Raw genomic sequence first — 12346 nt, 5'->3', positions numbered from 1 at the left:
GTGAATTCCAAAAATAGGAAGGTAATGGTTGATGTCTGTGCCACATTGTGTCTTTGGGAACAGTCAAGAATCATGTCTTCAGTGAAGGTAAAAGTAACAATATTTATAATTTTTTTAAATATTTGTTTTTAATATTTACATTTTTTAAATCAATATCCATCTCATTCATCATTTCTATATATTTACATTTATATGCATTGTGCTTTTGTGTTAACATGAAACAGATTAACTAGATTGGCATTATTATTACATTACATTACAAATGATTTGGTTTGAGTACATTTCAGTCAGAGTTAGACCTTCTGGGAACAGCAACATCTGATGCTAACCAAGGTTCCACTGTATGCATATACACACGGTATTTAATTTAGGATTAGAATTCAGCCATAGATGAGCCGCACCGCTGTTTTTTTTCTTTAAATAGCACATCATCATTTATGCGAAAGCGAAAACTACACAAAACGAAGTAATCCACAAACAACAGTCAGTATTTAGCGAGGGAATGACCAGGTTCATAGGTTGCTCTACTGCAGGGATTCAACCCTCCTAAAATGTCCATGGTCTTATAGGAATGTGTTTGAACCTCATCAGGACAAAGACACAACATTCCCATGCTGCAAAGACAGAAAGTACACAGTTAACCGACCTCCCCCACCCAACACCTTTTCAAGACGAAAGTATCCCTCAACATATTAACATGTAAATACACTTTGGCGAAATGCATATAATCTACATGCTAACTAGTCCTTTTAAGAGTTTCCAGTGTTTGAATGTAGTTGAGGAACACTTTCATGTTAGGGTTTTTAAAAATTAAACACGAGGCCTCTCTTTGGCGCTAAAAAAAAAAACGTTTTCAATTTGATGAGGGATAAGGCTAAAGACTGGGATCTCTATTCATAGAGTTTAATAAGATTCACTGCTATTACATCCAAGTTGATTAACTAAATTTTTTTTTTTTTACTTGACAGATGGGAGATACCACTTGCCATGATTTCACGCCCTTTTTCCTCCGTAGACCATTTACTATGGCCAATTTGCTATTCCCAACTTGGAATAAGCAGACTTGAAACTGCCCAGGTTGATGTTGACAAACATGAGATGAGACTCCTAATCCCACCCCCTCCTTTCCACAACCTTTATTGCCATAAAAACAGTCCTGAATACCCCCCCCCCCAAAAAAAACTAAACTTTCTCTTATCTCACGCGGGGTTTAATCTAACACCCTCTACCCTTTTTTACATCTCTGTCTCCGCTAAATTCCACCATATTTCTGATTCAGCTTGTCGCCATGACAGCCAGTTATTTCCCATCCCTGAGCCCCCACTGACTGCTCCTCTTCTCTATTGATACCGCTACCCTCTCCCAACTCCTTCTTTTTTTTTTTTTTTTGTCCAAATAAAACAAAGCACGTAGTGAATGTGCTCTGAGGTAGGTAAATGTATTCAGTGACACCAGCCAGGACGATTCCATTCTGCTGGATTCCTGTACCACTTGTTTCCAGTCTTGTCTGGGGGCTGGACACTCTGTTGGGTCTATTGTCCGCTGTGTATTCCACACAGGACCGCAATTAATGGAGGCCTTGTCTAAGACTTCTGGAGCAGAAACTTCTGTTACGGAGGGGGACAAAAGGAGAGCCTGTGAGGGGAGTTGCTATGGGTGGGCGCCCCTTGCCTCTTTTTGGGGGTGGATGGGGGGGTGAGGAGTGCTGGATGAGTTGTTTAAGTGATCCCTTCTGTCTGCTCCCTCCCCTTCTAGCCGGCGAGAGTGTTTTCATGACAGTAGTTAAAAGGAATCGCTGTATTTGATGATGAAGATGGTCACTTTACTGCCTCCATGCTGGTGGCTGAGCCGGAGGGAGACATGTTTCTGTTTCTCACAGAAACATGGCTGCCGAGAGGCTCAATTTATGTATGTTACTTTTACTTCTTAATGACACAAGACACTAACATTGCATTTAATATCTATCACTCAGTCAATGCATTCATTAGTTCCAGACCCGACTGTGATAAGTACATTTTCAGGATGCAATTTAATACTTTTATAGCATAAAAAAACATATTTACGACCTTCTAATACAGATTTTGACATTATTAGATCCCTACTAGTCACTTTTACACATGGTATAGTCATAAAAAATAAGACATATTAAAAACTCACACTTTTTGCGGTGGCAAATGTGACTTTACTGACCCCTAGTGACCAGTATGGAATATTATATTTTTCAATGCATTTTCTGAATTTAGGCCTTTTTATGCTTGAAAATGCTTAATTTAGGCTAAAAAAAAGTGCATATAATTTGTTTATAACTTGTATATTTTTAAATAATACTAGGCCGTAATTAAACATAAAACTATGATGATTTATCTACTCCAAAGACGTATTTATAAAATTTTTTTAAACCCGAACTCCCGATCCCAGAGATGTAGTTCTCTAGAGATGATGATGCAACTGCACTCTAATGGATGTCATGTTCAGAGCGGTTTTAAGCCATAATAAATAAGTGAATGGAAAAACATACATGAACAGGAAGTGGGAAAAATGTGGAGGAGGTTACGCATTGCACACACACAGTTAATTTCCAAATGTAAAAATGTGTAAATTCATTTTTAGTTTGGTGTAAAACAACCAACGTTTTTAGTCAGGAACTGATATTTTCCTGAAACTTACTTATGTTCAACAACTGATTATTAAAAACAGGAAAAAGGTGGAAACAAACTTTTTTTCTGACAAACGGGAGTCTAATCCTTCTTTTAGTAGGTTCCATCTTTATGTAGCTATAGAACACAATAATTTGTGTGCCTTGAAAGATTAGTCTTATGAAATATGGCTGGGAGTGAATGAGTTAATGAATATATTTTGAAAAAACAAGATATAGTGAAGCAAACAAATTTTGAGTGCAATGTGGCGAGGGACGACTGTATGTACATATACGCAATAACATAAGTAACACATTATTTTTAATTTATGTATGCCAGTGCGGTGACAATCTGGGCCTTTGCTTAATAACATTAGGTAATGGTTTTAATGTAAGTTTGTTTTTGGTACATTGCATGTATGCACTTGTTAAATACTGCAGAATATTTGGGCCTTGAACACAATATTTTTACCTCAAAAAGAATTAAGAGTACTTAAGCCAGGTTTGGAGGTTTTTGCATATGGCACCAACAGTTTTTTTAATGTTGTTTTGACCTCTAAATGCTGTCTTCACAGGCAAAACGTATCCTAAGAAATCTGGAACTGAGCCCTGATTGAATAAACAATTCAATAGCAACAAAACACACCTGTCAGTCACTTGCTTTGATGACTTTTACATGAAAAATGGGAGGGTTCAAACAAACGTTTGCATCCATACATTTTCAGTCAACAGCAAAAATGGCGCAATTGAGGTCAAATACACAAACCAAAACACAATCACTAATTGTTAATTATTAATTATGATGGCAACATACTCTATAGCTTGCCCACACATGTGTGGGAACCTCTTATCATGCACAATAAGTTCTCGTTTCCCCATTTGGTACGCCCCAGTTAGAGCATGATAACTTTCAACCCTTTCTCCATTTTAACTTCCCATCCCAGGATTCCCACACGGATACGCATCCAGATCATAAATCTCATCAAACAATGAAGGATTGTTTGTGACGGCCTGATGCTTACAAGCAGACCTGCAAGCACAAAATGGGGCTGATTGAATGTTTTTCAACCATCTGGTGGCGAAAAAAAAAGTGTTTTATGTAATCCTGGGAGATTCGTCAACGCAACATTTATCCATTCAAAATTGTTGAAAGGTTGATAATTGGATGCTTTGTTATGTTTTGTCAATGTTTAATCAGTATGACGTGATTTCCTTTGACTTGAATTGACAGTGAGATGTGGAGAAGGTGGCGGTGCTTGACCATGTCTTGATCTCTGAGCAAATCCAAACTCTGACCTGCCTTTTGGGGTCATTTCACCCCTGAGGGCTTTGTAGCTTCACATGGGGCTTGAAGTCTATCACAGCTGGAAGGTAGGACCAGGCTGAGATGTCTGTCAATAACTTTATTAGTCAAATTGTACCATTTAAATGTCACTTGCTCTAATTTGGAGAGAACTCGATCTATGTATTTACTTTAATATTGATAAAATTATCTACTGTATACATTTTTTGTGGCTGCACACCCGAGTTCGATTCCACCCTCGGACATCTCTGTGTGGAGTTTGGTTCATTGGCCACTCCAAATTGTCCATAGGTATGAATGTGAGTGTGAATGGTTGTTTGTCTATATGTGCCCTGTGATTGGCTGGCCACCAGTCCAGGGTGTACCACGCATCTCACTCCAAGAATGCTGGGATAGGCTCCAGCAGCCCTGTGACCCTTGTGAGGATAAGCGGTAGAAAATGAATGAATGAATTAATAAAAGTGTTGTGTTAATTGCTGTTTTTTTTACATGTATCAGGGGTGTCCAAAGTGTGGCCCAGGGGCAGCTCGTTTATGTTTCTGGTTAGAAATTAAATAATACAAAGCTGATAGAATGTTTGATCCTTAAATATACATACCACTTGGTTTTAAGCAGTTTTACAAATTAAAAACATCAAAAATGCCCCCCCACACAATGACACCCCTGCTCTATATTGTAAGAAAAAAAAATATGTCACATTTTTCCATGCAGGAGCCACCAAATTTTCACAAAATCCTGCAGGAAAACAGGCAATTCTTCAAGTACTATTACTGTTAAAATAAAACAAATTTAAAGTACATTCAGCCACCTTTGGAAAAAAAAAAATATATATATATATATTTGTGGCAACTAACAGACAAAGTTCATGGCAGATGGATGAGGTATTTACTACAATGTTAGGTACCCACTAAATTCCACCTAATAAAGTTTAAAACGGGCCATTTGCTGCTTGTTTGGGGAAAAACTGTATTTTGTGCTTGAACAAAAAATATTTTTAAAGACTTACATTTTTTAAAGAGGGAAATATAAAAAAAATAAGCAACATTACATTGAAAAACATACTAAGCACTAATACATATTAAGACTTGCAGCATGTATGTGTGTTTACATGTTGTATTTGTTTTTGGGGCCTTTGGATTTTGCTGACAATTTACACCAAATAAATACCTACCTACCTACATAGGTATTTATTTTTTGTATAAATATTTTTTCCAATTTTTTGTATAACTTGTAAAAAAAATAATAAAAATAAATGTAAAAAAAAAAAAACATCAAGTTGAATCGTAGTGACAGCCAAAAGTCTTGCAGCACGAGCCCTCTGCCACCAGTTTCTCGTGGCCGCGCGCCCATTGGTCAACTCGCGCACGAGCCGCTCGCGTGCAGCCCCTCAGTCTCTATAAATAGAACCAGAGGCGCAGCTGAAGTAGTGTCACTTTGGCTAACACAAGTCAACGAAGGACGTTTGTCATCGTTAAACTGCTCGGAGGTTTGCCAGGAGAAGGCGGGACTTGGTTTCGACTATTTGTTTTGTGGAACTAGTAAATGTGAAGATGCCAGCCGGTACTTTGGAACGGACTTCTTCATCCGTGGCTGCTGCTACCCCGAACGGAAACTCCACTCCTGACAAACCGCGGAGTCAGACAGGAAGCAGAAAGGTACGCTGTCTCACTATTTTGCCGTCTAAGTATTGTCCCTGTTCGTGTTTGTTTACCATTAAAAGACACATTAAATAACACGTTTTAAAACTACGCATTTTCTATTTCAAGTCTTCCAAACCAATTATGGAAAAGCGACGACGAGCTCGAATCAACGAGAGTCTTGGCCACTTGAAGACGCTCATTTTGGACGCACTCAAGAAAGATGTAAGAGGTTGCGCTCTTTCTCAATATCTACGATCTTTGGAAAAAAAATATATAACATTGACTATTTGCTTAGAGTTCCAGACACTCCAAACTAGAGAAGGCAGATATCCTTGAGATGACTGTGAAACACCTCAGGAACCTACAGCGACTTCAGCTGACAGGTAATGCATACTATCTATACTATACTACAGTTATCCATCTGCCTATTATCTAATAATGATGTTTTTCCCCACAGCCGCTGTGAGCACAGATCCACTCATCCTGGCTAAATACAGAGCCGGTTTCAGCGAATGTATGGGAGAGGTCACCCGCTTCCTATCTACATGTGAAGACGTGAACTCAGAGGTGAGGAGCCGTCTCCTCAGCCACCTGACGGGCTGCGTCTCACAGATGAACGCCATAAACTTCTACCCGCCTCACCCAAGCCCGCTAGGACTCGGACAGACTGGAGTCCAGATTGCAGCGGTTCCCGCCCCTCAGATTCCTTGCAAAAGCAACTCACAGATGCGAAGCCCTCCGGAAAACATGAAGCTTCACGGAGCCTTCCAGGTGGTGCCAACACCGGATGGACATTTTGCCTTTCTTGTTCCCAGCGCAGCTCTCACACCTCTCGGTGCACAAAGCAGCCATTTTATGTCACCTTGTGCACGCCCAGACTCTGTGTGGAGACCCTGGTAGTACCTCAGCGCAAAAACGGCACAAATCTACTTGATTTTTAAAAAAAAATATGTTTTGTAAATTTACTTGAGAGGATAATGTTTACAAAGTTCTCCAGTTTGATGTGATCTATTTTGTTATACGGCACAATTTGTTAGCCTCACGAGGTTTTGAAAAGCACTGTATTTTTGGACATAAATAAAATGTTTCTATGATGTTTATGCTTATACTGTGTTGATGATCTGTTTGGTTCACCTGTACTGTATGGGTACTACATGCTACTTTCAAGGTTTATGTCATTGTACCATAAATATACAGAAAGTAGCATAATTTAATTGTCACATGTAAAATGAAGATAAAGTCCAACTTAATTTGTGACTAACTAAAGACGCATGGGATGCACGTTCTGCCCGTGCATGGGAAGGTTTCCAGCCCCGAAACCTGCATATTATTCTAATAGAGTAAATTGTCCATAGGTGTAAATGTTAATGCTTGTTTAACCCCGGCGCTCACCCAAAGCCATCTTTTATGTGCGACTGATCAGACATATTTTCCTTTTACGCTTGTGATGTATTTAGCTTGATCACCAAATTTATGATCACAGACAGAGGTGATTAAATACACAAGCAGGCTAATCGGTGACAATGCCTTCAAAGATAAAAAGACTAAGTGGGTGCTACACTAATAATGGGATTGTCATGACCTGGCAGTTATGTATAGTGTTAGTGTTCATTTTTATTGCAAATGGCTGGCACAGGAGACCACGGTTTGAATCCCAGTTATGGTAAATGGTAACATATTGAAAATATATGGTATTATTTGTATCATTATTTTTTAACAATACCTTTACAGTGTCTGCTGACAAAAGATCTGTCACAAGTAAAATGCAAAAATGATGCTGAAGGTCAGGTTACTGCGCAGGCCTCACAGCTCGGAGATACCGAGTTCAATTCCACCCTCGTTGTGTGGAGTTTGCATGTTCTCCCCGTGCATGCGTGGGTTTTCTCCAGGTATTCCAGTTTCCTCCAACATTCCAAAAACATGCTAGGTTATTGGCCACTCCAAATTGTCCATAGGTATGAATGTGAGTGTGAATGGTTGTTTGTCTATATGTGCCCTGTGATTGGCTGGCCACCAGTTCAGGGTGTACCCCGCCTCTTGCCCCGAAGATAGCTGGGATAGGCTCCAGCACCCCTGTGACCCTTGTGAGGATAAGCTGTATAAAATGAATGAATGAATGAAATTCAACTCATCAGACCAGAATAAAAGATAAGTAGAATGATTACTTATCTATTTACCGGTGCTCATGTGAAAAATTGACCCGAGATGATGAAATTCATTAACATTAATTAACATAAACAACATTCAAATTTCCAGCTTCCAACGTGATGATATCTTTCTAGCTGAAGTCCCACAGCATGCGACCCCAGCGTTACGCTCACACAGCTGGCTCCTCGGCCGAAGGTCACCAGAGGTCACAGGTTCCTCTTATTCACACTTTTGGGGACGCTGCAGCTCCACCAGCGTGTGGCCTTAAATCTGACAACCCGTCAACAGACCTGCGGCAGCCCGTCACCATTAGACAGGGCCTCCTTTTGACAGCATCAAACGGTGGCACACTGACTGAACAATGCGTGATCATTTGTCTACTGTTTAACATTCATGGAATTTAAAGCTTGTGGCAAGAACGGTACGACATGTCATTCCGTACCGATAAATTCACTTTATTTTAATAGTGAAAAAATAAATAGATAATTTGTGACAAACAGCGTAGCGTGATCAATTTAGGTTACATCTCTGTTTAGTCACAGAGTGAAGAGTGATAATAAAGCACACACTAAGCGACAAAACAACCCCCCCCCCCACAACTATCAGAGCATCCTTTGAGAAGACCCCCTGAACCACAAAAACAAAGACGGGCCCCTCAGAGGCTCAATGGCTCCTCCTTCTGCGACCCTCTTCATCTTCATAAAGGACCTTCCCCTTGTTTGTCCAGGAAGAGGTTTAATAGCTAGAAGGGGGGGGGTGTTTTGGGGGTGGGGGGGTAAGCATGCTGTCACTTTCACCGTGCTAAAGAAGGGATATTGTCATCAGCTCCCTAAGGTCCTGCTTTTAAAGGCTTTGTAGAGCCCTCCAGGCCCCCGCCGGGGCTGCGCTCTTCAGATAAGGGGAGCTGTGAAGTAACGACAGGTTGCCTCCATCAGCATCTCACTGTGATGGAGAACAAGGAGCGGCTTTACTTTTACATGGGGCAACATCAACACATGATGGCCACTCATGGGAATGTTTACAGGGTCAAACCCCCTTCCTTCTATTGATTCTTACCCTGTCTCGCTTCCCTACTTTGATGCAGTTTTCCCAAACCAAAGGGGTAAACATTAGTAGCTGGGCTGGTCCTAAAGCCTTGATTGATGGCTCACAAACAAAGTGACAACAGTGGCAGGATTCCACTCCCTCTGACACACACACCACACCGGAAACCTCCTCCGCCGCCGTCTCTCTGAATGAATTGGCGCACTATTGTCTGTAAAGGTTATTATGGCGCTTGATGGGGGTCGACGTAGTAGACCGTGGCTCACATCAAGGCCAATGAATGAATCAGGAACTCCATATCAATGGTGAATGCTCTTTGTGCCTTTTTGATTTAGCAAGTTGTTTTGCAAAAAAAAAAAAAAAACACAACATTCCAGTGGAAGTGACGCTTCCGTACTCATGAATCAAGTATCAGCACGACACCACAGCATTGATAGTTTAAAATTTATCACTCAGGACCCACACTCAGGGATAATGGCGAGGCCATTAAAAGTGAGGAAGACTTGGTGATACATTACAAGTCGTTCCATCTTCAAAGGGGAGACGGTGGATGGCAGGAGGCTCCAAATCTTGGCCAATTGCCCATGAACGTTGATGGAGCCCTGCGAATACACTTTCACTCCACTTTCACAACAACATCATTATGGACGCCGTAATATATCTTTGCCAAAAACAACAATATTCATCCCAGCTGTCTTGGGGCGAGAGGCGGGGTTCACCCTGGACTGGTGGCCAGCCAATCACAGGGCACATATAGACAAACAACCATTCACACTCACATTCATACCTATGGACAATTTGGAGTGGCTAATTAACCTAGCATGATGTGTGTGTCTTTATTTGAGGAGCCCAGAGAGGGGTTAACGTCATTGCAGCACCCCAATGAATGCGTTGCCTAGATGCAATACAGTATGGGAAAAAAAGGAGTTGTTTTTTTTATATTCATATTGGTACATGTTTGTATATTTGAGTGTGACGTTGCTGTGTGATGACTTTAGTGACTATTGTTATGTATTATTAGTAATTGAGTTGCCAATTAACCTAACATGTTTTTGGAATGTGGGAGGAAACCGGAGTACCCGTAGAAAACCCACGCATGCACGGGGAGAACATGCAAACTCCACACACTGAGGGTGGAATTGAACTCGGGTCTCCTAGCTGTGAGGCCTGCGCACTAACCACTCAATTGTCGTGCAACCAACTGAAAATTGTTGCATTTTACTTGTGGCAGATCTTTTGTCAGCAGACACTGTAAAGGTATTGTTAAAAAAAATAATGATAATAACCATACATAACCATACATTTTCAATATGTTAACATTTACCTTAACTGGGATTCAAACCCTGGTCTCCTGTGCCAGCCATTTGCAATACAAATTAATACGAACACTATACATAACTGCCAGGTCATGACAATCCCGTTATTAGTGTAGCATCCACTCAGTCTTTTATCTTTGAAGGCATCATCAACGATTAGCCTGCTTGTGTATTTAATCACCTCTGTCTGTGATCATAAATTTGGTGATCAATCCAATACATCACAAGCGTAAAATGAACGGCTCGGTAACTAAGGGCCCAGACTACCCCAAACCGATACACTACAACATCATGTCGAGTAGTTCAGAATCTACGAGGACGCAAAAATGTTGACGTTATTGAAGTCAGAAAAATCTGAAATCTGAAAAAAAAGCCCCGTTGCTAATAGCGTTTAAGTGACATGGGCTACGAACCATTGGCGTAACCTCTGCTACAAGAGGTCCAAAATGCGGTTCTCGTCCCGGTTGTGGAACACTGTAAGATTTTCAATGTTTTGAATCAAAGTTTGTGAAAATAAAATGTTAAAACATTTAAATATAAGACCGATTTCACCTCGTTGGTTTATTTTCTTTCTTTTCCAGTTGAGCACATCCTCCTGCTTGTGTGACAAAGGACCTCTTGAGAAATTACTCCTGCGGTTGGAAGTTGAAGTGTGGGAGGAATTTCAACGCAATGACTCCTAATTGGAGAATGACCAATAAAACACAATGAAGGCCTTGCATGCATAATAAAATCCATCTGGGAAGCTGGAAACAAAACAAGCAGGGTCGTATAAGAGCAGGTCATGGGGAATCGGGCAGGGGATCATTCTTGATTCATCCTTGATAATTGTAATGTGACGATAAGGAGCTTATAGCCTCTTGTTATCCTCCAATGGGGGACGGACAAGACAAAGGCGAGTGGACCAGAATGCACAAAGATTACCATTCTGGTGACATCTCTGCATCCACTTAACACTCACATCAGGTCAGCTGTTGTTAATTTGGTCAGCAACACCAATGCCGCCCCCCTACCCCGGGCGGTCTGCGTTCCTTGTGGGGTAAATGTTGACCCTTGTTTGTAAGTAAGGCTCACATTTGGAGAGTGCAAAATGGCCCGTTTGTGTTCTTGAGAAGTTTGGGTCATCGTATCATGGAGGAGGTGTGTCACCGTGGACAGGATCTAATTGACACCTGTCCGTATAATAGCGAGTGGTGTCATTTCACGACTGGCTGAACTCATTAAGCAAAATAGTGATTGGGAAAATTTGAGTGGTTGTTTTTTGCTTCCAAAAATAAAAACACCGCCTTCATTTCAGCACTTTCATCCATTCATTATTAAGTTCATTCATTCATTCATTCATTTTCTACCGCTTATCCTCACAAGGGTCGCAGGGGGTGCTGGAACCTATCCCAGCTGTATTCGAACGAGAGGCGGAGTACACCCTAGATACCTCATACCTATGGACAATTTGGAATTTGGACGTTTTTGGAATGTGGGAGGAAACCGGAGTCACCAAAGAAAACCCACAGAGAGAACATGCAAACTCCACACAGAGATAGCCGAGGGTGGAATTGAACTCGGGTCTCCTAGCTGTGAGTCCTGCAGCCCCATTAGTCAGTTCATTCATTCATTCATTCATTCATTTTCTACAGCTTTTTCCTCACGAGGGTTGTGGTTGCTGGAGCCTATCCCAGCTGTCTTCGGGCGAGAGGCGGGGTACACCCTGGACTGGTGGCCAGCCAATCACAGGGCACATATAGACAAACAACCATTCACACTCACATTCATACCTATGGACAATTTGGAGTTGCCAATTAACCTAGCATGTTTTTGGAATGTGGGAGGAAACCGGAGTACCCGGAGAAAACCCACGGGGAAAACATGCACTTAAAGTTCCTGACTCTACAGTTCAATGGAACGAAATCTAGACGGGGATGCAAAAAGTGACATATTTCAGAATGTTTGCCACCAGCTGCTTATAATTATCTGCCTTGCAACTCTGATGCAAAAGTCAATTTCTGCTACCGTTTGTGAAATTTCTCTCCATGCATTTTGGGATGCAAAAAGTGACATATTTCAGAATGTTTGTCACCAGCTGCTTATAAATATCTGTCTTGCAACTCTGATGCAAAAGTCAATTTCTGCTACCGTTTGTGAAATTTCTCTCCATGTATTTTGGGATGCAAAAAGTGACATATTTCAGAATGTTTGCCACCAGCTGCTTATAATTATCTGCCTTGCAACTCTGATGCAAAAGTCAATTTCTGCTACCGTTTGT

The 12346-nt window shown here is 41.0% G+C and overlaps 1 protein-coding gene across 1 annotated transcript; it reads left to right on the top strand.

Annotated features, from left to right (window-relative positions):
* Positions 1 to 5360: 5360 nt before the first annotated feature.
* Positions 5361 to 6684, top strand: LOC131131730 (transcription factor HES-1-like). The gene is made up of 4 exons (XM_058076698.2): positions 5361 to 5593; positions 5705 to 5800; positions 5874 to 5961; positions 6036 to 6684. Exons 1-4 carry the CDS (start codon positions 5489 to 5491, stop codon positions 6476 to 6478), a joined length of 732 nt encoding a protein of 243 aa, XP_057932681.2. The 5' UTR covers positions 5361 to 5488; the 3' UTR covers positions 6479 to 6684.
* Positions 6685 to 12346: the final 5662 nt, after the last annotated feature.

This window comes from Doryrhamphus excisus, linkage group LG11, assembly GCF_037039965.1.
Source record: "Doryrhamphus excisus strain RoL-2023G ecotype Guam linkage group LG11, RoL_Dexc_Guam_v1.1, whole genome shotgun sequence".
Taxonomy (NCBI): Eukaryota; Metazoa; Chordata; class Actinopteri; order Syngnathiformes; family Syngnathidae; genus Doryrhamphus; species Doryrhamphus excisus.
The sequence above is the reverse complement of the archived record's forward strand: the minus strand, read 5'-3'. Positions and strand labels throughout refer to the sequence as shown.